This window comes from Drosophila bipectinata, chromosome 3L (genome assembly GCF_030179905.1).
Source record: "Drosophila bipectinata strain 14024-0381.07 chromosome 3L, DbipHiC1v2, whole genome shotgun sequence".
NCBI classification, from domain to species: domain Eukaryota; kingdom Metazoa; phylum Arthropoda; class Insecta; order Diptera; family Drosophilidae; genus Drosophila; species Drosophila bipectinata.
In genome coordinates this window covers 7,282,923-7,304,291 of record NC_091738.1, presented here as the reverse complement: position 1 = coordinate 7,304,291, position 21,369 = coordinate 7,282,923, and the positions used below count along the sequence as shown (strand labels likewise).

The following is a 21,369-nucleotide window of genomic DNA, read 5'->3' as shown; positions in this document are numbered from 1 at the left end:
CGACATGGAGACCCCGTAACTTGTGCAATCTAACCCCTATGTTCTAGATACAAAAAATACAAAGAATCACAAAACTTATTACGCGAAAATGGCGAAAATGGCAAAGCAAAAAAAAAGCATGGAAACAAAAATAAAGAGAACCCTTTTAGAGAATTTCGCTGATAATGGCAACAGAATAGCAAAACCAAACGATCGTCTTCCTTTCTTTGTTCTTCCAGAAGAATTCCAGAGCTTGTAGATGGCTCTTCCGACGATGAGTCAGTGCGTCAGTGTGCGTGGAGAGTAATACATGTAAGTATGGAGATCTTCAAGTGCTTTTGTATAAATATAATTATATTTGATTTTCAAGTTCAGTGTATAATAGGCATATAAACGTTAATTTCTGTATAAATACGCAACTTTTTTTACTTACAAACAACATTATTGAATATTTTTTTTGTTTAGGGTTTTTAGGGTTTTTGAAACGGTCAGTTAAAACCACGCTTAAAATAAGAGTTCCTCCTAAAGCATTTGAAATGCACGCGTGCGAATGTTTTCAGCTATTTAGTATCATCAGTGGTACCATCTGTATCTGTGGAAGTGTGTGCCTGTGTGGTTGATTTCTTTGTTTCTCCCTTCTTTGTGCTGCCGGATCCCTGACGATCTCCAGGTCTCTCGTAGGTCAAGCTACTCAATCTGACGGGCCGCCTCTTGCAGGCGCGCCACCACGCCCTGGTAGAACTTAATCTGCTCGTTAATAAAGGTCTTCAGGGTCTGCTTCAGATGGGTGTCGCGTTCGCTTTTAAAATGAGTTAGCTCTGCCATCACCGTGTAGGTGACGACGTCTGTGCGCCGGTTGACATCTTGCAGCTGGGGATTGCTCATCTTGCCCTCGTCGTGGGAGCGCTGGCAGTCCTTGCGCTTCTGAATAGCGCCCTTGTGCGTGGAGAAGATGTCCGGAAAGCAGTTGAGAACGCCCCTAAAAGCCAAACAATATCGTAAAATCAAACTAGTAGCTTAATTAAATAATAGAAGCTTACCTGTAAATGTGAAGCCGATCGGAGAGTGGGATCCAGTCGTATTTCGCCTGCTCGCCAAAAGTCTGGCCAATACCGATAAAGATGCCTCCGATGCGACCAACGCTTTCGGAGAGTGGCATGGCGTTACGGGTGGGTGCACGCCGCTCGTCGATGCCCAATGCCTTCGCCAAGTCCGATAGCCCATCACCGATGCGCTGGAATTCTTTTTTGCTCTGCACCAACGACCGCTTGGCCATGTCATTGGAAATGTTGTTTAGATTGCGTACAGCCGCATCCATGCTGTGGATGAACTGTATGCCGGTCTCCAGCGGTGTCTCGATTACGGAGGGCAATATATGCCTGTCCGGCGGGAAGATGGCCAGGCAGTAGTTGACTCCCATATAGGGATCCCTTTCCGCCTTGCGCTTGCCCGATTTCCATATCTTTTCGTCTCGACACGTTAGGAAATGGTACCACACCTCGCACTTCGACATAACCGGGTGACGGCACACCCAGTCGACGAACTCCTGCAACTGGACACGCCGATGCTCCACAAACTGTTCCTCATATCGACCGGAGATCTGCTTGTCGGGCAGCGGTGGTACCGGGATCAGGGCGAACTTGTCCACCAGCCGCTCGTGCAACCAGTCAAAGTGTTTATAGCGACGCGACACCTAACGAAAGGGAAAACCAGATTAGATATGAGTAATTAATTATGAAATGTGTCACGAAAACAGGGGGGCTGCGGTCAACTTCCAATACAGTAGCAGAAGCAATCACGACGTAGGCCATTTCTCAACAAAGAACAAAGGTGCCAAAGAATAGTTCAACAAAGAGAGAAATATTCTACGTTGGTTACCCATTTTGGGGCAGAATGAGGCCTAAGCCCAAATTACCCTTGACAGAGGGTAGCGAAAAACAAGCCACAAATTATCAACACAACAGCGAAATATGAGGGGGAGCTTTATCGTATTGTGTTGTTAATCACAGCGATAGCGGAGTGAACTTACGGATATGTTGTTGAAACTAGGCGTCAGCTGGTAGGCAATAAACGTCTTCATCCCCTTGAATTTGGACTCCTTCTTCGGGCTAGCCACCACAACAGAGTAGGGAGATTGGTTTTTCGTCCACTGGTAGATGGTATCTTCCACCTGGGTGATGTACGCCAATTCGCTTTCTGGAATCTTCTCTGTGGTGTTGGACAGGCCGAGTATATATGAGTCAGAGCTCTTGGCGAACATGCCCTTCTTCACGGTCCCGGAGGCACCAGCTCCTGTGCCTGCAGCCGAAGCCAATGATTGCGTGTCATCGTTGGGCGGTCCTGGCAGCGTTTTGTGGTCATAGTCTCCAATTCGGGCTGATGTCGCCCCGGTAGCTTGTACCTTTTGCGCTCCCTGTCCAATCTCCGAGTATGTGTCATTGTCATCACTCCAGTCGTCGTCATCGTCCCAATCTTCAGCCGTCTGATCATAGCGTGGCGGTGGGGAGGTGGCAAAAGGATCAGGAACTTGGGGCACTGCTGCAGCTCCACTGGAGTTCAGCTTCTGGGCCTCTGCGGCGGACAGGACCTCGACGTAGGCAGCGGGAAAAAGCCCGACCTGACCGCGGACATTTTTACCCTCCCACCATCCCTCGCCAACGTCACTGCGCGTCACCGAGAGAACCTCGCCCGTGACGATCGACAACTCAGAGGAGCCCGGCTCGCCGCTGAAGTCGTACATAGCCCGTACGTACGAGGTCATCTTTCTAGCTGGTTTTCCACTTCCTGTACTGCTCTGCTTAGCTCCTTTACGAAATTTCGAAACCCTTATACAAAGGGGCCATAAAAATGAAGTGGAAAATAAGTCTGCCCTCAAAATCTGAATCACCAATTGGGTGTAGTGTGGCCAACTGTTATCAAATAGGCGTTAGCCAGATTTCTACTCTGGATTTAATCCGGTGCTTTCAGCTGTTTAATGTTTATTAAAATTTCTTTACAGGGATTTATTCGATTCTTCTAATAGAAATTGGTATTTTTCTTCAAAATTTAATAATTTGTATTGTTTTATTGTTTTTTTTTTAACTAAAAAAAAAAGGATAAACAATTTTGCCACGGGGATTCCCCTATAAATGTAATACCTTCCTAAACTCTCGCGTTGATAAAATACGACTAAAAAGAGTGCAAAATAAATCTAAAATCATTATTGTTTATTTACTTTTTTTTATTTGTCCTTCTAAAACAATTGATTTATAAGCCAGGGCTGACGAATCCATAACGGAATGAAAACACCAGCTGTCAGCCGATGTATCGGGATTCGTCGATATAGTCGAGTTGGCAGGGCCCTGCAAAGTGCATAAAAAAAATCTGTCGTGTCGAAGATTATTCATTCTTCAATTGCGCGTTGCTTTAATTGTGGGTGAGCAAAAACAGAGCTCTGCTATAGAGTCAATTGTGCAATACTGCAGGTCAATAGAATTTGCCGCAAAATCATAATCTTCATATTGGAACCATATTTTTTTTTACGCAGCAACAGCAGCCATAACACGTCGCAACCGAATCGCGCAGATACTTCATCTTTGGAAAATAAACAATATATATACATAAATATATATATATATATTCTTAACACCATGAATCGGCAGGCGAAATTCCTTATCTTGTGTCTGTTTGTGGGCCTCTTCTCCGCCAATTTGTGCGATGAAGGTAAGAATTACATTAATTTGCAAAAGAATACTCAATTATGTCCACTCACACACGACCGTATGTGGTGTCCGTGTGGCAAAACATTATCGCTGTATGGGTTTGGGGCTTTTTTTTTTTTTAAATGCCAAACCCGTGGGGTAAATAATCAAATCGAATATCAATACCTGCCCAATTTATTCAATTTTTATTTTGGGGTAATACCCTAGGTAAAGAAAAAGAAGTGTGAGAATTGCAATCCTGAAAAAAGTGCTCCCTTGAGTTCATACCCTTTGTATGCACTTTAAAATGAGGCTATCCATACATGTAATCAAATATATTTATCTTGAAACTCTCTATTTGTTTGGGTGATGTCATGGCAGAGTAAATCAACCAATGTAAAGCTCTAAAAATATTGTCAGCATAAGACTGAAAGGTAATTCAACAAACCGACAGGCTCATCAATCCGCTCGGGGTGTCCTTCTTTTTGGATCCTTTTTTTTTGCCGTACTATTGCTTTGAAAATTGATTACTTGGCTGACATAATTTCTGTTTATCACAATTTTTGTAGTCACCACCCCAACAACAACAACAACAACCGAAGGTACAACTATTCCGGTAACGGTTCCCGATGATAAGAACACCACGACACCGGCTACCACCACAACATCCTCAACCACTCCGGCTACCACGGTTCCAACGACAACGCCTACCACCACAAAACCAACTACAACCACTCCCACTACAACGACTACGACTACGCCGGCTACGACTACCACGGAGAAGACGACCACAACAACTCCAGCCACCACCACAACAACAACAACTACAACTGCAGCTCCAAACACAACGACCACCACACCACCGCCGCACACATCCACCACACCGGCGCCAGAGCCGCAGCCGTGCCGCAGATTCGATGGATCTTCATTTGTTGGTGGCATTGTGCTGACCCTTGGTCTGCTGGCCATTGGATTGGTGGCCTACAAGTTCTACAAGGCTCACAACGAGCGAAATTACCACACCCTTTGAGCCGCCACCGCGTTCACATCGGCCTTCAACGCGGCAGCCGGAGCGGCGGCGGCTGCAGCGGCCGGCAACAGTACCGGTGGAACGGATCCAGATGTAGATGGGGATGCGGAACGAGTACGGTTTGTGCAGCCGTCCATTCCGTTGCGCTCACCGCCGGCACAGCCGCCTCCGCCGCCGCCATCATCCGCCAACTACAGCATCTCCAGCTCGAAATCAAACTCCAAATCGGGTAGTGGCAATGATGGCGGCGCCCGGGATCGGCTGCTGCACACGTAATTTACACACTATTATTACAATATTATTACTATCCAAAGAGCCCCCAATCTTTCTAAATAACTTCCCGATAACCCTGACAGCTAAAAATATAGGAGCAGGCTCATGATTCATCTTACATTTCTTATCAGCTGCACATTAAATGAACTTGTATGTCTTTTATGAACAAAATATGCGAGGATATATCTTTCTTTTTTTTTATGTAAATCGCAAACACCAGTTTATCAGAAACTTGAGCGGATGTAAACGCCTTATAGCTTTTAAAAATGATCCAAGGGCGGCAGAGGACGGAGGAATGTGACATTATCCAAGAGACCGGAGAACCGATGGGCGAGGATGAGGACGAGGATGAGGAGGAGACCGAACAAATAACAGCAAATATGTGAGACTGCTTGATAGCGAGATGTGAATGGAACAGAAGTGGAAACAGCATATGAATAATAATATAGTAATGTGGTTGAATGATTGCTGTTTCTGAAATTCATTGAGAGCTACGAATGGAGAAATATATAAATTTTTATTGTATTTACACTATTTTGAAAAACTAAAACAAAAAAAAAAACTCAATTCATTATAGGAAATAAGGATAATTACTACCTAAACGAGCTAAACAAACGGAAACGCGTTTCTATATATTTTTTTCTTCATCATTGTATGCATTTTTATAATATTACGTTTCCCCCCATATTTGCGTCGCCCACTTATCGATTCTCCTTTGACCCGCACGGGGCTTGTGGTATTGCAAACAAACAAAACAAAAAAAATCAATAAAGCGAGACACGATGCACAGCAACAGGATAAGCTATTCGATTGTATGAAATTTAAATATAGATGGAGAGCTGTGCTAGCTAGCCCTCGTGCCCACGTTAAATACTTGCTAATACGCAAATGTTGAATATTTTGTACTAGGATTGAAAAACTAAACATATGAATAACCCTTATCTACCCTACCCGCTTACTGTTGGATACAAAATACACCTTTGAAGCTACAAATCGAGAACACAAGAAACAACACCCCCTCAAGTTTACGAACATGAACTCGGTGCACATGAAAATCTCATAAATATATAAGCTAAAAAATAACCAGTCTATGTATATCCAGAAAAAATCACTCAGCCGGCTTGCTAAATATATATATATATATATATAAATATATCTATGTCTGTATATCGTGTACGATAATAAATATTTTAAAAATTAAGTGATCTAAGCATATCTTAACAGGTGGAGAAGAAGTACCATATTTGTTTTTAAACGTAGGAGTCTTTATTAAAATTAGGGAACATTAATTATTGCTATTCTGCGGTTAGTTTTTTCATCTTTTTCGGTGTGTTGATTTTTTTGATATCTCCTCCATCGGCCTTGCGTTTCGGATTGGCTTTCTTCTTTTTAGGGGAATCCCCTTTTTCTGTTTCTGCTTTCTTGGTATCTTTTTCCTTTTGCTTTTGTTTCTTTTGCGGGGATTTACCCTTATCCGCTTTTTGTTTGAGTTTATCTTTCGGTTTCCGCTTGTTTGCAGTGTTGAAGCGAAGTATTAGTTCCGTGCCCGAAAGGCTCAACTTCTTTTTGATGGCCAAGCGTGCATCGTGTGAGGTTGGCAAGGTTACGGTCGCCGCACTGAACTCCCTGAACTTGCCCTTACCGGGTCGTATTTGAATGTCAACTGCGTCGGCGAACAATTGGCGCACTTGCGCCACCGAGCTTGTTTTCGGTAGGTTTGTAATAACAATGGACGTGGTGAAGGTTCCCTTCTTCTTCAGCAGTTTCGTAGCCCGCTTCATACGCGACTTTGTGCGCTTTTTCTCCTGCGACAGTTGCTTCTTCGTTACAAGTTCATTGACAAAATCATCGGACTCGGTTTTTGGCAGCGAAACGAATAATCCCTTGAACTTTGGATCATTTTGGATGGACGATTTGATATCCTCGTAGGCTTTGTCACGGTTTTCGGGGGATCCGAAGTTAACCAAACAGAAACGGGCATGTTTCTGACGCGGTTTTGTGGATTTCACCACCAACGGATGAAGGGCCTTAACCTTCGCATTGAATTCCTCCACATCCAGCGGTAATTTTTGGGGAAAACAAACATATAGACGGGTGCCTTTTAGCTGTTCGTATTTGGCATGAATCTTTTCGTTAATCTGCTCTTCCTTGCTCTTGGGAGCTTCATCTTCCGGTGATTCCTCGTCGGAATCTTCGTCGGACTCCGTAGAACTGGCTCCCAAATCCAACTCGTCCTCAGTGTCTTCTTCCTGAAGGTCCTCCTCCTCCTCCGCCTCCACCCCAGATGCATCTGAGTCCTCAGCCTGCAGCTGGTCCTCCTCTGAATCGCTTTCAACTTGCTTTTTCTTCATAATTTATAATTACAATGCCTCAATGTTTTAAATTCTTCTTCGCACGTGTACCGCTAGTGAGACCATAACTTCTCAAGACATTAATCCCAACAAAATCAACAGCTGGAAAATCTGCCTTCAACAAGTGGACAGTCCTATTATTATTTACATTTTTATTCAGCATGGCCCAGGATCAATGTTTTTGGAATGATTTTGAATTAAAAAAACCGCCCCTAGTGACTATTGAAGTGGAGAATACAGCTTTTGGTAGGTTTGAATACATTGAATTAAAACAAACCTTTTAATAACATTTTTTCTGATGCACAGCCAAAAATGTGTTTGCGGCTATCAACAAGTTCCTGCAACAGATGGGTGGCCAGGATTCCAAAGACTTTGATGAAACAGCAGCATTGATAGGTCGCCTAATGACTCGCCGAAAGAACTCCTTCCGGAACATGCCTGGATTCAGAGCCATCTGTAAACTAAACTCCGCTCTGTGCCGTCTACTACGTTTGGATTTGTACCGAGATCTGGAACAGTTTCGAGGATCCTTGCCGGATGTCTACGCTGATGATGTGGAGGGCGCACTGCCAACCCAAAGTAGCTTTGAGTTTATCCTTGTCCGACTATTGGGATTTTATTATTTGCATAAACGCATTGGAGAGTGTTGCCTCACGGCAGCCGCCTATTTCACCAAACTGCTAAGGAGCAACTTCTTCATGGACTTTACCGTGCTGCTGATTGCTGCGATCGCAAAAATAAAAAAACTGAGTGCTCACCAGGCTACTCAGAGTGCGCTCCTGTATAACAACTTAAGGTTACACAGGGAAAGCTTTCCGAAGGTGAAAAATCACAAGTTCTTGGGAGGAAATCAAGAATTGCCAGACAATCTGGATCCTATAGGAACACCACAAAACGAAGCTAAGGATGAAAAACCCCAGACTGTGCTTCTGAATCCCAAAGAAGTGATAACCCGCGTGCAAAAGTCCAAATCCGACGTTGGTGTGGTTATTGCTCGGAAAGAGACCCCCAAGATCATTTTCAACGAGGATGCGCTGGCCACTGTGGAGGATGCCCAAAGATTTATTGCCCGTGAATCGAAGGCAAGGAAGCAGAATCCACTGCCGGAAGACTGCTTCACGAAAAAGATCCCCAAGCACGAGTGGCTCGCAGCCCAAAAACTTTTCCACCAAAAACTGCCCAAGGATCCGGCTAAAGCTTTGAGTTTATTTAGTAAATTTGTTGTTAGCAAAATTAAATAAATATGTGAAGGTCAAGTACTTAAATACAGGTCACAAATCCATCTGCCAGCTGGAGGCGTTTCAGAGGAGCAATCGGGGCGCGGAGGTGTAAATTGGAAGTCTAAAAATAAGTTAAAATTTGTATAATCTCCTAAGGAACATCAGAACCACCTACATACCTTGACAAACTTTTTAAAGTTCTTGTGGTCGGCATATTTGCTTTCATAAGTCTCGAGTGGAGCATCTAGCTCGTCCTGTGAGCGATTGGAAATATTAAGGCTACACATTTTCACCTGAATGCTATCCTTCATGGACATTTCCCACTTCAAGTTGGCTTTGTTGTCATTTTCCTCATCTGGATCTTCTTTGATGGATTTTTCAAGTTTCACTTCGAGATTCTCGCCTCCATCCAAGCTGACATTCGCCTCCGATTTGATGGTCTGGTGCAGCCTGCTGCCCGACAACCATCCACTCACGTCCACCTTTTTAGGCACCTCCTTTCGCTGCGGCACCACATACTTTGACATCGACTTGTTTTCAACTTTCGATGGAAAGGGTTCAGTGGGTATGAAATCCTGATCTACTTCAGTATTCGAGTTAAAGTTGAAAAAGCCTTCGTTGGAATCGTTTTTGGCCTCCTCCTCATGATTTCTCTTTTTCTTTTTACTGCCAGCAAAATTAAAGAGATTTTCGCCATCATCGCTGTCGCTTTCATTCAAGGGTTCCAGTCGTAGACGCTTACGAGGTTGAGTTTGCGACTGGAGCTGGGATTGCGAATTTGAAGGCCGGGGTTCTTGTGGTTGGGATTTTTCCAAAAAGTTTGCAACACTTATCCTAGAGCTGGTATTGGACCTGGAAACCTGGCCTGATTTAGCCTGATTTCTGGATTCTTTTGGCTCTTCGGAAGGTGTACTAAATTGAAATAGCTCTTCATCATCATCATCTGAAGCTACTGTGAGAACTGTACTGGATTTGGGTTTAGTTGTTGGATTTTTGGTCCTGGTGTTGGTCCTGGAAACAGGTTTCGCCACATTGCTGGATTCTGTTGGCTCTTCGGAAGGTTTACTGAATTGGAATAGCTCTTCATCATCATAATCATCTGAAGCTACTGTGAGAACTGTACTGGATTTGGGTTTAATTGTTGGATTTTTAGGCGGTTCGTTAGTTATATTCTTTCTTTCAAGTACTGCGGGTGTTTTTGCCGGCAATGTTTTCGTTATATTTGTAGTTTTGTTGTCGGCATTCAAGCGAGATGACGACCGGGTGGCTGGTGACCGGGTCACCTCCTTCTTCTTCTCAATTTCTTTTTCTTTCTCTGCAGCAGGAGAGTTTTCTTCATCGGAAGAGTCTACATATACTGGTTTGTTTTTCTTCGCCAATTCCCTTTTTTGAACTGGCGGTGGGGGTTTCGGGGATTCCTCCTCATCAGAGGACTCGATCATTATTGGATTTTTGTTTCGAATCTTTGGTTCTTCTTGAATACTCGACCTGGCTCGTTTGACATTATTTACCACCTCATCATCCGAAGACTTGGAAATTGAGGCATGACATCGTTTTGCCATTACCTTTTTTGCACTTTGATCTTCTGATTCATCCATTTCATAGGCATCGGATTCTGGAACTGTTAGTTCCGATGTAAATGCAGGAATCGATTGACGTTCGCTTCGTTCCGTGTTGGGTGCCAGGATAGAGGAGTTAAGCGCGATCGAGGATGTCATAGACTCAGTGGTGGGCATTGAGTCATTGCTTAACTTGTGAAGCGGATTACAGAACTCGGCGATGGAGCAGTTGATCAAAGCCATTCCAATCTCATACTCCTGGATAATCCGCAGTCCAGCCTGCTCCAGAGTGTCTATATAAAAAAATAGATTTAAAAAAGTTCCAATTTCAGTTATGGTTACCCACCTATAACAAAATTAACAGATTCTGTGGACTGGGACTGTGTTGAAGGCACGTACTGGACCACTATAACATTCTTTCTGGTTAAGAATGTCTTGCGCACGCCATTATTTAGATCCTTGCAGGCGGCTCCAGCTTTTTGCACGACTGATCCATACATGTCGATGTGTTTGCGGTGCATAAATATGAACGTTTTTCCAGCAAAGAGTCGGGTGCGCTCGGGCCTCCACTTAACATCCAAATTGGGGGGCTGGTAGTCCTCTGGCTGGGGCCATCCTTCCTTTACGTGAATACGTTGCGCCGTCTTTAGCATATCTCGCCAGTAGGCAACCGTCACAATGGGTTTGTTCTCCAACATTGCGTGCAACAGCTTCACAGTAACTGAAGCTCCGTTCATGGTGAGGTGTGAGCACCCCTCGGTCCAGGCAGATGTTACAGCGCCCCCCAAAGGTCTCAGCAGTGCCACCAGATCCTGAACCTCCTCTTGACCCAATGAGGAAGTAGTGGTTAATATTTTCAACTGCGTCACTTTCCAAATACTCGTCGTGCCGCCAAATCGCACTCTTATTCCCACAGGAATAGGAGTCAATTGTTTTGGAGCCACTTTTTTCGCTTCATTAGTGCTTCCGGAGAAAATAAAGGTGCCATATCTGGAGCCAAGATCCTCAATTTTGAGGCTAGCATCTTCTTCATCTGGCAGGTGGAACTTGACATGAGTGCGACTGACACTGAGGTCCTCCTTGATAATCAAATCTGTGGCTTGACGGCCAACGGTGTAAACAGGTTTGTTGGGCAACAACACGAACTTTTCATTATCTGAGGGACATGGAGAGTAGTTCAATGATGAAAATGTCCAATAATAATGTTATTAAAACTTGCCTTTTGTTAGGACGAACATAATTTAAATAAAATCACGAAATTACAAACATAGATAAATTGTTCAAGAAGACCGTAGACTAGGCGGGCACATACCATACATTAAAATACCAGCTTTCATCGATTTGGTTATCGATAGTTTAAATGGCAGTAGAATATCGATAGCTAAAGAAGATTGAAGAAAAGAAGAAGATTTCTGTCAGCCGGTTTGTTTACAATTATTGTTGTGGATAAAATTAAAAAATAACACAATTATTTCAATTATTGTGAGTGGAAACACCTTCCATGATGGCACACCTAACCGGCACAAGAGTTAGCACCTTTAACGAGAGTTTCCTCAATGAAAATGAGCACGATTCCAATGCGGTGCTCATGGAACTGGACAAAGGATTACGGAGCGCCAAGCAGGGTATCCAGTGTGAGGCGATCGTCCGCTTTCCACGTCTATTCGAGAAGTACCCGTTTCCCATTCTAATCAACTCTTCGTTCATCAAGCTCGCCGAGTTCTTTGTGAGTGGATCGAATCTTCTACGCTTCTGGGTTTTGAGAGTCTGCCAGCAGAGTGAGAATCATCTGGACAAGATCCTTAACATTGACAACTTTGTAAGGCGCATCTTCATGGTAATGCACTCGAACGATCCTGTGGCTCGAGCCTTACTCCTGCGGACTTTGGGCGCAGTTTCACGAGTTATTCCCGAGAAGCAACAGGTCCACCATGCCATTCGAAGAGCCCTAGATAGCCACGATACCGTCGAAGTAGAGGCTGCGATTTACGCCAGCAGTTGCTTCGCTGCTCAATCAAGCTCATTCGCTATTAGTATGTGCGCCAAGATCTCCGACATGATCGAGTCCCTGCAGGTGCCCGTTCCGATGAAGCTACTTCTAATCCCGGTTCTGCGGCACATGCATCACGATGCCAACACAGCTGCTTTAGTCAGCAGGTTATGCATGGACCTTTTGCCCAAATATCCGGCTCAGAGCTTTGTGGTGGCCATTATAGATACCTTAACACAGTTATCTTCTCGAACGCTGGTAGGAGTCCCAGGGCAACTGGAGGTTCTGCTGGATTTTATGCAGGATCTAAGGACGCCAGTGCGAATTCAAGTTCTGAGATCCTTTAACGAACTAGCCGGAAAGCAAAGTGTGCACGCCTGGCCCAAGCCGGCTATTGAAGCGCTTATCGGAAGATTTGGGGCCTGCACCAATTCCCAGGAGCAGTTTCTCTTCCTCTCCATTTTGCTGAAGCTAAGCGAGTGTCCCTTGACTTGCCAGCAGCTGCTTCGCGAGCATCGAGGGGCGCTTCTTCGGCTGTGCATTCAGTGCATTAGCAAGTTAGATGATTACACCACAGCCACGCAGGCCATGGCTGTTCTATCGGTGCTAGTAGCTTATGGAATAAAAAAACGCGAGAATACCAATGAAATTGAGGATATCCTTCACATAGTCAACCTTCACATGGAGGGATTGCTGTTAAGTACAGCTCGTCGGGCCGAGTGCACGCGTGATCTGCGAAGGGTCCTCACATACGGCATCAGAATCACTCAAGCGAATGCTGAATTTGGAACGTCCTTCATCGAAATCGTGACAAATACCTTGGGCGACAAGGTAGTCTACCCGCCAGCCAACGCCGAGCTTATTTGCGAGGCTTTGGTGGGTCTTTGTGAACACTTTCAGTTGAGGAAGTATGCCTTTTCCACAACAGAAGGTTTAATGGTTGATGAAAATGCTATGGATATTGACGAGTTGCCGCCGCCAAAGGTAAACAAATTATTAAAAATCTTTCAAAATATTCTTATAATCCATTATTTTATAGGTTAATCCCATGTTGGCCCGTCTACCGCTCATTTTGCACAAACTAAACACCATTATTGACCAGGAAAACTGCGATCAGCTGCGAACTGTGGAGATTCTTAGTGCTCTGGTTCTTCAAACCACCATGGGCTGCTATCTCCCGCAAAAGATTGTTCAGTGCTTTGAAAAGTGCTTGGGCAGACTAAACTGCTGGACGCTATACAGGATCGCACGCACTGCTAGTCGCTATGGTCACCACTATGTGGCTGCCCATATTTACACTAAGGTTTCCCAGATCGTAATCAGCGATCACATGCACTATTTTTTGCTAGCCCTCTCGCAGATTTCCCAGGCGGAGTGCATTCTAAACTACGGAGTCGATTATGCTCAAATGAGGGAAAATTATGCACCAAAAGCTGCACCAGAACCAGTAATGCCGCTGATGAAGCGATTGGAGGCTGCCAGCAATCTTTACCAACAGGCATTGGCTAGCTTGCGAGCATGCTCGTCGCCCCAGCACCCGTGCACCTTTCAGCTGGAGTATCTGAAGATCCGTGCTCAGTTTCTGCAGACCCTTCACCTAGCGGTTACTGTGAAGAATGCCCAAGTGATTGTCCCACCACCGGCCATCGCTGGAAGCTTGGCTCAGAACTCCAGGGATTACCTGCAAAAGTTTGGCCATGTCACAAACCAATTGCGCAAGTTGGTCAAAGCACTGAAAGCCTGCGAGGAAACCTACGCCAGGCTCTACAAATCTTCATTTGATGCCGATCATGTGACTTTGGAATTCTTAGAGGTTGCCGAGTTTCAATGCGCTTTGTTCGCCCACATTATTGAATCAATTTGCTATGCCACACCCCCGGAACCTCCTGTGTTTCTGACCACTGGAGATCATCCGGAAACTCGCTATTTTGCAGCCAGTTGTCAGCGAATGGAGCAAATGCAAAAGAACTTGCCGCAGGAACCAGCCAACGCTAAAACAATAAGCAACCGCCACCTCGACGTCATTATAGCACAGATTGAGATAATTACCAAGACACCTCTGTGTCTGCCTCGTTACTTCTTCCAGATCCTGCAATCGACACAGATTAAGTTATCCGTAAGTCCGCAGCCTAGAAGCGCCACCGAGCCCGTAAACGTGCAATCTGGCAGTAATCTCGTGATCAAGGTAGAAGGAGTCCTCCAACATTTCAGCAAACAGAAAAAGCACTTCCGACGCGTTGAGTCGGTGCAACTAAGTCTTACCTCCCAACTTATTACTCCCCCGCCAAGATCAGTCCAAGAGCTACCGAAGTCTGGAGCTAACGATACCGTGACGCTCAACCAGATTGTAAAGCCGCAGCGCGATTTCCTTTCCGGCAGCTTCCTGCTACCCATTTCCAGTGGCGGGCACTTCCAGGTTACCCTGGAGACTTTTGTGGTGGATGAGAACGGAATAACCTGGTGCACTGGACCCAAGTCTTCGATGATGGTACGGGTTTTGGAGGATCCCGCCAAGCAAACGGCTCCTGCCCCGAGTACCTCGCAAGCGGTTGGTCAGACGAGGAGGTTTTAAACCATGTACATAGGCTAGTTCGAAATATTTGTAATAAAAGATTAAACTCATTAAAATATTTAAAAATCTAAATTCTTATTTTAAACTTTGGCGCTCATTGTCGATATAAGCTATGGGTCGTGCAATACGGTTGAGATATTTTTCCTGTGTTGAAAAATTCTTATGGGCTTGTGCATACGTTAGCAACACTGTTTCCACCACATCACTAGTTTAATTTTTTTTTTAATAATATTGGAATTTGTTTTAATTGCTCGTACATAATAACATCAGATACGGGGATATTCTATACTGGCTTGGGTGGAAACTAGCACCGCCATTGACAAGGATACCTGGAAAGCCGGGGACCCCTCGAGTCCCACACACAATAAAGAGGGAAAGCATAGTGACTTGAGTTTATGAGCCAGGATGATTTCGTGGGGCGATGCGTTTTCTGACCAGCGGACAGCAGCAACGGCATGCAAGACGAGCGGAGCAGAGTTGTAACGGATACCCGGATGCTTTCCCACAGGCACTAGACCATCACGACATCACTTCAGATCAGATCCAGAGCAAGTGGTTCCGTTCCCCTCGCTTCCCTTCGAATCCAAACACTTCGCCCTCGGAGACGAATGTAAATTTTAATTAAAACCAATTGAGAGCACACCCGAAAACACGCACCAAACTCAACTATACACCCGGAGGGCTCCGCTTGACAAGATTCCGCACTTAACCTGTTCGGGCGGTGGCGGTGGCTACGGCAGCGTCAGCGGCAAAGGAGACGGTGGTGCAATAAATGGACATAATTGGTCTAATTGGACAGAGAAGCAGCAGCCGCAGCAGTGGGACAATAGGATGGCACAATTCACGCTGTGAGTATCTGTTTGTTATCGCTGCACCACGTCGCAAAGTGGAGCGGCCTGGCATAATGTTGAGTCTGGCGTCAATGGAGCTTTGTTTATCTATTGGCGCGACGCTTCGGATTATGCAAGTGAAATCGGTAAACCACTAACACAATGATCATGAACATTACCATTCGTTTTCGGCACTTTGTAATGGCGTCTCAATTAGCTACAATAAACACAGTGCGCCGCCCAGCGACAGTACGCGTGTGGACTGCGATCACGTACCTCTGTGCTCCATAAATGATGTCCAGCTACGCTTTCTGGTACCCGATGACCTGACAGAGGTGAGTGGGCTCTCGATCAGCCGGAAAGATACAGCCGTGCTCTGTTCTGTATTAATGAAGAAACCTTAAAGTTATTTGATCGCCAGAGCACGGCTGATCGTCACAGATTGCACTCTCTATCTACCGACACTCGTTTCAGGTGCGGCAGCTGTGCCAAGAATGGTTTCCAATCGACTATCCACTCTCATGGTACGAGGATATTACCTCTAGCACGCGCTTCTTTGCGCTGGCGGCTGTTTATAATCTGGCCATAATTGGTTTAATCGTTGCCGAAATCAAACCGTATCGAAATGTTAATAAGGAGGTAATAGCCAATATGAGTGATAGTGATGAGTTGTACACCAGGCTGAGCGGTTTTCCCATGCAGGACAAGGGCATCCTGCCGGACTCGATGGGTCGCACCGCTGACGTTGGCTATATTCTGTCGCTGGGTGTGCATCGCTCGCATCGGAGGAACGGGATCGGGTCGCTGTTGCTGGACGCGCTAATGAACCACCTGACGACGGCTGAGCGGCATTCGGTAAAGGCCATCTTCCTCCACACGCTGACCACCAACCAACCTGCCATATTTTTCTACGAGAAGAGAAGGTATCTGCTGACCCTGCGGGGATGAACTAGCATAGCTCTTTCTTTAATCGTTTTGTCTATCCTTAACAAAGTTGCGTGTGCCGAATCTATTAACTTCCGCTCCGTTTTACTTTCCAGATTTACGCTTCACTCTTTCCTGCCCTACTACTACAATATTCGGGGCAAGGGCAAGGACGGTTTCACCTATGTGAACTATATTAACGGCGGCCACCCGCCCTGGACACTATTATATCCTTTTCAAAAATACCTATCATGGGTTGCTTTGTTCATTTTTATTTTTCTGATTTCCCTATACTTTTGGTTGCCTTCTTAACTCTCTACTGCACAGATCACATCAAGCACTACGCTTCCAAGGTGCGGCACACGAGCAGCCTGTGCGCGTGGGTGGCCGGTCGGGTTCAGCAGGTTGTACGCTGGTTCTACCATAAGCTGTTGACGCGTTTTAATTTCATCGATTGAGCCTGGGACCGTTGCACAACCGGTAATCCTTCACTTCCTTTCGAGTCTATAACGATAGCAGTGTTAGCATTATGTCATTCTGTTACACACATCTATATATATGCATATGTACACGCACCCACTCAGACACACCTTCATTATGAATGTTAGGCAACATCCGCAGAACCATTACGTTTTTATACAAAGTGCGGAGAGAGAAAAGATCTAGCAAAGAACAACAACAGAACCATAAGTTTAAAGTTGTAAAATAATTCGATAAGTGTATTATTACGTTTAAAATGATATCTATCTGTTCACTGCTGTAAATAGTCATATGTTTTGTTTTAAAATGCCGAGTGATTTTGAATTTTTTTAATTTTGATTTTCTATTGAATGCGTGTTTATCCTTTTTTATGTACGTTTTAAGTTCCACGCACAAGACAGTCATTTAGTTTAGCGACAACCTACAACAAAGATGCTCATGCTTTAATACCTAATTTATGAAATCTTCACGCAAATAGCTTTGAACTGAGAACAAAATAATGTTATATGAAAGCCAGTTAATGAAAACCCCGACCTAAAGCATAAAACCTTTTTAAAACACCTCTGTTCGCTGTTTCTATAGTATTTTGTAAAAGTATTTTAATGCATATTGTTTCACAGCTAAAATTGATTATGTTAGGCACAATTTATCTAGCAAATTGTAATATTTTTTAATAAAAACTTGTAAAGTTAAAAAATTGGTTTTTATAAATAGATGGATGGTTATGAAATTAAGTACGAAAAGGACCATCTTGTTAAGTTTGAAAATAAGCTTAAATTTCGGCGCCACACACAATAGTGTTGTAAAACACGGCTTTTTATCTGTCACATTCAGTCGATCTGGTAGCCCTGGTATCACTTGTCATTCGTAGATTACTATTGTGAACTGTCGATTCGGGGGCAATTTAGTAGCATAAATTCGTCGCAACTGCCTGCAAAAATGTTCTCGAGAGCCGCTCTTCTCACAGGTAAGCTTAAAAACTGGTGAAAAAACTGCAAATCGACTGCTGCTTACAACAAGTTCCCGGCTGGTGCTTAAAACTGCGGTTCGCGACGCCCGTAAAAATTGTTACGGCATTGCAAAGTCGTGGGACATCGTGGTTTATGTAATCACCCACCGTATACGTCAAAACGGCTGAATTTTTGCAAATCCAAACAAAACAGTTAAAGGACATCTTTATGTGGTAGTTTTTGAAGTGGAGAATCATGGATTTATCCAACCGCGTCAAAGATATTCCTATACGTCATCAAGCAGTGCCAAAAATGGAATAATACTAATCGAGATTTTTGCATTTTCAGCCCAGCGCCCCTTGACCGTGGCCGCCACCCGGTCGGCTGCTGCTGCCGCCGCTTCGCCCGCCGGTGGTGCCGTCGAACGCCGCCAGCGTCCAGAGCACCCTGGCAAGGTTCGCCTGGGCTTCATTCCTGAGGAGTGGTTCCAGTTCTTCTACAACAAGACCGGTGTCACCGGACCCTACACTTTCGGCGTGGGTCTGATCACCTACTTGTGCTCCAAGGAAATCTACGTCATGGAGCACGAGTACTACAGCGGTCTGTCCCTTGGCATCATGGCCGTTATCGCCGTCAAGAAACTCGGCCCAGTGATTGCCAAGTGGGCTGATGGCGAAATCGATGTAAGTAATAGATTAAACCGAGGACCCCCTCCAAAACCCTCTTCCCATAGTGGTTTGATGCTATTTATGTTTCCAATAAGTTCAAGATGCTAATATCATCTCCAATTTGCAGAAAATCGAGGCTGAGTGGAAGGAGGGACGCGAAGCCGAACTCAAGGTGCTGTCCGACGCCATTGAGGCCGAGAAGAAGGAGCAGTGGCGTGCTGATGGTGCCCTGCTGCTGATGGAGGCCAAGAAGGAGAACATTGCCTTGCAGCTGGAGGCCGCTTTCCGTGAGCGTGCCATGAACGTCTACTCTGAGGTGAAGCGCCGCCTGGACTACCAGGTGGAGTGCCGTCACGTCGAGCGCCGTTTGAACCAGAAGCACATGGTCAACTGGATCACCAGCAACGTGCTGGCCAGCATCTCGCCCCAGCAGGAGAAGGAGACCCTCAACAAGTGCATTGCTGACCTGAGTGCTCTGGCCCTGCGTGTCAAGTCCGCTTAAACGACTCGAGTTTTAGTTGTTAAATTGTAAATTAAAACCCATTCGAGACGCAGCAACCATATGGAATATGCCCGCAAGATGATAAATCGATCCAATATATCTTTGAACAATCTGTGTCTGAAAACATTATTTTGTGAAATTTTGCGTTCAATTTAAATTTGTTTATTTTATTAACTTAAGCTATAGTTTTGCGGTTATGCTGGATATTTATAAATTACATTAATGGTTATGGTATAACCTAGGGCCAAAATGTAAATGTTCAGAAACCTTAGTATCTTTTAGGCGGTTTTATATTGTTCCTGGTCGTAGGTTTTATTTAAATCCTTCAGTCTTCGGCAGCACTGATATCTTCCTCGAAGGCATCGGCCTCTACCTGCTCCCCCTGATAAACGCCAAGGATGTTTAGTTTCCGGACTGCCTGCAGATTCTGGATGCAGTGGTCCACCGATGTCACAATGCAGAGGGGTCGTTCACCTTTGTAGTAGGCCGTGTTGTCCCGCAGATAAACCACCTCCCTGGTGGCCAGCCAGTGCTGTAGCTTTACAAAGCACGGACACTGCCAAGGATTGCCCTCGATGGCCACCCGTTTCAGGTTGGGAAAGCTGACGTTTACCTTGGCCAGAAATGTCAGGCGGTTGTTGTCCACCAAGACTTCGGACACGCTGCTCAAGCTCTCCAGCACATCGATGGTGATCTCTTCCAGCTGGTTGTGACCCAGATGGAGCTTCTGTAGGCGTCGCATGGGCGCAAACATGCGCACATCGAGGGATTTTAGTTCGTTGTGTCCCAAGGACAGATATTCCAGGAAAGGCAGCGACGATAAGGCCAGCGGATGGAGACGCTTCAGGTGATTGCCATTCAGGTTGAGCTTTCGCATACGAAGCAGAGTGTTGGACCCGAAGATCTGCTCCTCCAGAAACTCCAGGCTGTTGTACGACAAGTCAAGGGTGTCCAGGTTCATGAGTGCTGCAAAGGTGTCGGGCTTGATCTCCAGAATGTCGTTGGACTGCAGATACAGCTTTCGCAGTGCTCCCAAGCCCACAAAGTGTCCGGCACTCAGGCTGGCGATGCTGTTCCTGGACACATCCAACAGTTGGAGTCTGGCCAGGGCCCGAAATTGGTTATCAAACAGCAGCCTAATCCGATTCCCTGATAGATCCAGCTGTTGCAGATGCAGCATGAAATTCTGGGCTGCTCCGAACACATTGGGACGCAGTGCATCCAGGGCATTGCGGGAGAGGTTGAGTACCCTCAGCTGGTTGAGGGGCTGAAAGGTTTCCTGTCCAATGGAGGATAGCCTGTTGCCGCTGAGTTGCAGTTCCAGGAGACCATGCAACCCACGGAATGCGTTGACGTCTAGCTGTTGAGATAATGAAGAGTTATTTTTAAAACTTTCCTAATAGTTTAAGAGCATCACGGTCAATATAATTTCTAAAATGAATATTGACGCGATTGGCAAACAACAAGCCATAAAGATCGTTTCGGTTTACTGGCAATATCAACCTATAGCTGATCGGATCTAAACAAACATTGCAATGACAAAATGTATCTAAGTATCTAAGAGATACATCATCTAATTTATTATGTTGACTTACCTGAGCTAGTTGGTTGTCGTTGAGGATCAGCTGCTGCAACTGGGGGCACACACCGAATGTGGCGCCCACCAATCGATTGTGCCCCAGTTCCAGGCGATTGAGCAACGGCATGTGTGGCAGATCGCAGTCGGTGAGACTGTTGTATGAGAAATTTGCATAAATCAGCTTGCGAAGATTTATGAAAAAGTCCCGATCCAAAATCACTATCTGATTGTGGCTGGCATCGAGTCGTTGGAGTGCTGACTCAGCCGCAAAGTGGTTTCCCTGGAGGTTGTCAAGCCCACACCCGCTGAGGTTCAGATATCGCAGATTGGGCAGAATCGAGAAACCGCTACCGTTTAGGTTAAATGGAGCTGCCTTGGTTAAATCCAGCTCGACCAGGTTGGCCAAGTGATCGAGGAATTCCCCTGAGAGGATAAGTCTTTAGGACACTTGATCTTCTTTTGGGAAAATCCTCACCTGACCCCACCTCCAGCTCTGTATTCTCGTTCCGGATGCTGAGTGTGTGCCAGTTCTCGGCCCCCAGATCCACTAGATCCTCCAGAGAGGCCACTTCAAGGCACTCGAAATTGCGCCAACCCCGGGGCTGGCAAAGATCTTGAGCTCTTGTCCAGGGAAAAAGCCCCGTCGAGAAGAGCCACAAAAAGCCAGGGAACAGAATCCATTTGACTGTCAACAACATTCTTGGTCCAGAGATCGGCAACAACTGAGGATTCTCACTAAACGGGAAGCGAAAATGCAACGAAATCCAGTTTGAAAAGATAGA

The 21,369-nt window shown here is 45.3% G+C and overlaps 9 protein-coding genes across 11 annotated transcripts; 5 read left to right on the top strand and 4 right to left on the bottom strand.

Moving 5' to 3' along the window:
* Window positions 1–446: 446 nt before the first annotated feature.
* On the bottom strand, window positions 447–2,894 carry SH3PX1 (sorting nexin 33-like protein SH3PX1). Its single transcript, XM_017232865.3, has 3 exons — window positions 2,009–2,894; window positions 1,020–1,672; window positions 447–958 (listed from the first exon to the last, which is right to left on the bottom strand). Exons 1-3 carry the CDS (start codon window positions 2,738–2,740, stop codon window positions 667–669), a joined length of 1,677 nt encoding a protein of 558 aa, XP_017088354.2. The 5' UTR covers window positions 2,741–2,894; the 3' UTR covers window positions 447–666.
* A 353-nt stretch (window positions 2,895–3,247) lies between these two features.
* On the top strand, window positions 3,248–5,577 carry vsg (visgun). The gene is made up of 3 exons (XM_043214007.2): window positions 3,248–3,394; window positions 3,506–3,681; window positions 4,229–5,577. Exons 2-3 carry the CDS (start codon window positions 3,609–3,611, stop codon window positions 4,687–4,689), a joined length of 534 nt encoding a protein of 177 aa, XP_043069942.1. The 5' UTR covers window positions 3,248–3,394; window positions 3,506–3,608; the 3' UTR covers window positions 4,690–5,577.
* Window positions 5,578–6,215: 638 nt separating this feature from the next.
* On the bottom strand, window positions 6,216–7,329 carry LOC108119590 (nucleolin). Its single transcript, XM_017232848.3, has one exon. It carries the CDS (start codon window positions 7,311–7,313, stop codon window positions 6,258–6,260), a length of 1,056 nt encoding a protein of 351 aa, XP_017088337.2. The 5' UTR covers window positions 7,314–7,329; the 3' UTR covers window positions 6,216–6,257.
* A 54-nt stretch (window positions 7,330–7,383) lies between these two features.
* On the top strand, window positions 7,384–8,554 carry LOC108119591 (uncharacterized). The gene is made up of 2 exons (XM_017232849.3): window positions 7,384–7,559; window positions 7,620–8,554. The coding sequence occupies exons 1-2, from the start codon at window positions 7,475–7,477 to the stop codon at window positions 8,552–8,554; spliced, it is 1,020 nt and encodes a 339-aa protein (XP_017088338.2). The 5' UTR covers window positions 7,384–7,474.
* nbs (nibrin) lies at window positions 8,500–11,421 on the bottom strand. Its single transcript, XM_017232850.3, has 4 exons — window positions 11,312–11,421; window positions 10,439–11,248; window positions 8,713–10,385; window positions 8,500–8,654 (listed from the first exon to the last, which is right to left on the bottom strand). The coding sequence occupies exons 1-4, from the start codon at window positions 11,328–11,330 to the stop codon at window positions 8,574–8,576; spliced, it is 2,583 nt and encodes an 860-aa protein (XP_017088339.2). The 5' UTR covers window positions 11,331–11,421; the 3' UTR covers window positions 8,500–8,573.
* A 61-nt stretch (window positions 11,422–11,482) lies between these two features.
* defl (Integrator complex subunit 7) lies at window positions 11,483–14,690 on the top strand. Its single transcript, XM_017232858.3, has 2 exons — window positions 11,483–13,066; window positions 13,122–14,690. The coding sequence occupies exons 1-2, from the start codon at window positions 11,594–11,596 to the stop codon at window positions 14,652–14,654; spliced, it is 3,006 nt and encodes a 1,001-aa protein (XP_017088347.2). The 5' UTR covers window positions 11,483–11,593; the 3' UTR covers window positions 14,655–14,690.
* A 209-nt stretch (window positions 14,691–14,899) lies between these two features.
* On the top strand, window positions 14,900–17,585 carry Naa60 (N-alpha-acetyltransferase 60). Of its 3 annotated transcripts, XM_017232860.3 has the most exons (6): window positions 14,903–15,502; window positions 15,702–15,819; window positions 15,959–16,123; window positions 16,187–16,407; window positions 16,525–16,635; window positions 16,734–17,585. In XM_017232860.3, exons 1-6 carry the CDS (start codon window positions 15,486–15,488, stop codon window positions 16,864–16,866), a joined length of 765 nt encoding a protein of 254 aa, XP_017088349.2. In that variant the 5' UTR covers window positions 14,903–15,485; the 3' UTR covers window positions 16,867–17,585. The 3 variants fall into 3 exon arrangements, with proteins under 3 accessions (XP_017088348.2, XP_070136208.1, XP_017088349.2); XM_017232859.3 differs by having other exon boundaries at window positions 14,900–15,502; window positions 15,959–16,407; XM_070280107.1 differs by having other exon boundaries at window positions 14,901–15,502; window positions 15,959–16,407; window positions 16,525–16,851.
* Window positions 17,586–17,699: 114 nt separating this feature from the next.
* Window positions 17,700–19,132, top strand: ATPsynB (ATP synthase subunit b, mitochondrial). Its single transcript, XM_017232806.3, has 3 exons — window positions 17,700–17,855; window positions 18,187–18,521; window positions 18,634–19,132. Exons 1-3 carry the CDS (start codon window positions 17,828–17,830, stop codon window positions 19,006–19,008), a joined length of 738 nt encoding a protein of 245 aa, XP_017088295.1. The 5' UTR covers window positions 17,700–17,827; the 3' UTR covers window positions 19,009–19,132.
* Window positions 19,133–19,205: 73 nt separating this feature from the next.
* Window positions 19,206–21,357, bottom strand: LOC108119568 (insulin-like growth factor-binding protein complex acid labile subunit). Its single transcript, XM_017232805.3, has 3 exons — window positions 21,063–21,357; window positions 20,604–21,010; window positions 19,206–20,368 (listed from the first exon to the last, which is right to left on the bottom strand). Exons 1-3 carry the CDS (start codon window positions 21,283–21,285, stop codon window positions 19,334–19,336), a joined length of 1,665 nt encoding a protein of 554 aa, XP_017088294.2. The 5' UTR covers window positions 21,286–21,357; the 3' UTR covers window positions 19,206–19,333.
* Window positions 21,358–21,369: the final 12 nt, after the last annotated feature.

Bases quoted from the DNA above. Each gene is read 5' to 3' on its own strand.
- SH3PX1 (XM_017232865.3), bottom strand. From the start codon at position 2,740: ATGACCTCGTACGTACGGGCTATGTACGACTTCAGCGGCGAGCCGGGC. The intron at 1,673-2,008 runs GTAAGTTCACTC...CCCTTTCGTTAG, and splicing joins CTAGTTTCAACAACATATCC to GTGTCGCGTCGCTATAAACA. The intron at 959-1,019 runs GTAAGCTTCTAT...TTTGGCTTTTAG, and splicing joins GATCGGCTTCACATTTACAG to GGGCGTTCTCAACTGCTTTC.
- vsg (XM_043214007.2), top strand. From the start codon at position 3,609: ATGAATCGGCAGGCGAAATTCCTTATCTTGTGTCTGTTTGTGGGCCTC. The intron at 3,682-4,228 runs GTAAGAATTACA...CAATTTTTGTAG, and splicing joins CGCCAATTTGTGCGATGAAG to TCACCACCCCAACAACAACA.
- LOC108119590 (XM_017232848.3), bottom strand. From the start codon at position 7,313: ATGAAGAAAAAGCAAGTTGAAAGCGATTCAGAGGAGGACCAGCTGCAG.
- LOC108119591 (XM_017232849.3), top strand. From the start codon at position 7,475: ATGGCCCAGGATCAATGTTTTTGGAATGATTTTGAATTAAAAAAACCG. The intron at 7,560-7,619 runs GTAGGTTTGAAT...TCTGATGCACAG, and splicing joins AGTGGAGAATACAGCTTTTG to CCAAAAATGTGTTTGCGGCT.
- nbs (XM_017232850.3), bottom strand. The intron at 10,386-10,438 runs GTGGGTAACCAT...TTTTTTATATAG, and splicing joins ATCTGTTAATTTTGTTATAG to ACACTCTGGAGCAGGCTGGA. The intron at 8,655-8,712 runs GTATGTAGGTGG...ACTTATTTTTAG, and splicing joins ACTTTAAAAAGTTTGTCAAG to ACTTCCAATTTACACCTCCG.
- defl (XM_017232858.3), top strand. From the start codon at position 11,594: ATGATGGCACACCTAACCGGCACAAGAGTTAGCACCTTTAACGAGAGT. The intron at 13,067-13,121 runs GTAAACAAATTA...ATTATTTTATAG, and splicing joins ACGAGTTGCCGCCGCCAAAG to GTTAATCCCATGTTGGCCCG.
- Naa60 (XM_017232859.3), top strand. The intron at 16,408-16,524 runs GTATCTGCTGAC...TTTACTTTCCAG, and splicing joins TTTTTCTACGAGAAGAGAAG to ATTTACGCTTCACTCTTTCC. The intron at 16,636-16,733 runs ATATCCTTTTCA...TCTCTACTGCAC, and splicing joins CACCCGCCCTGGACACTATT to AGATCACATCAAGCACTACG.
- ATPsynB (XM_017232806.3), top strand. From the start codon at position 17,828: ATGTTCTCGAGAGCCGCTCTTCTCACAG. The intron at 17,856-18,186 runs GTAAGCTTAAAA...TTGCATTTTCAG, and splicing joins GAGAGCCGCTCTTCTCACAG to CCCAGCGCCCCTTGACCGTG. The intron at 18,522-18,633 runs GTAAGTAATAGA...TCCAATTTGCAG, and splicing joins GGGCTGATGGCGAAATCGAT to AAAATCGAGGCTGAGTGGAA.
- LOC108119568 (XM_017232805.3), bottom strand. From the start codon at position 21,285: ATGTTGTTGACAGTCAAATGGATTCTGTTCCCTGGCTTTTTGTGGCTC. The intron at 21,011-21,062 runs GTGAGGATTTTC...TTATCCTCTCAG, and splicing joins AGAGCTGGAGGTGGGGTCAG to GGGAATTCCTCGATCACTTG. The intron at 20,369-20,603 runs GTAAGTCAACAT...TTATCTCAACAG, and splicing joins ACGACAACCAACTAGCTCAG to CTAGACGTCAACGCATTCCG.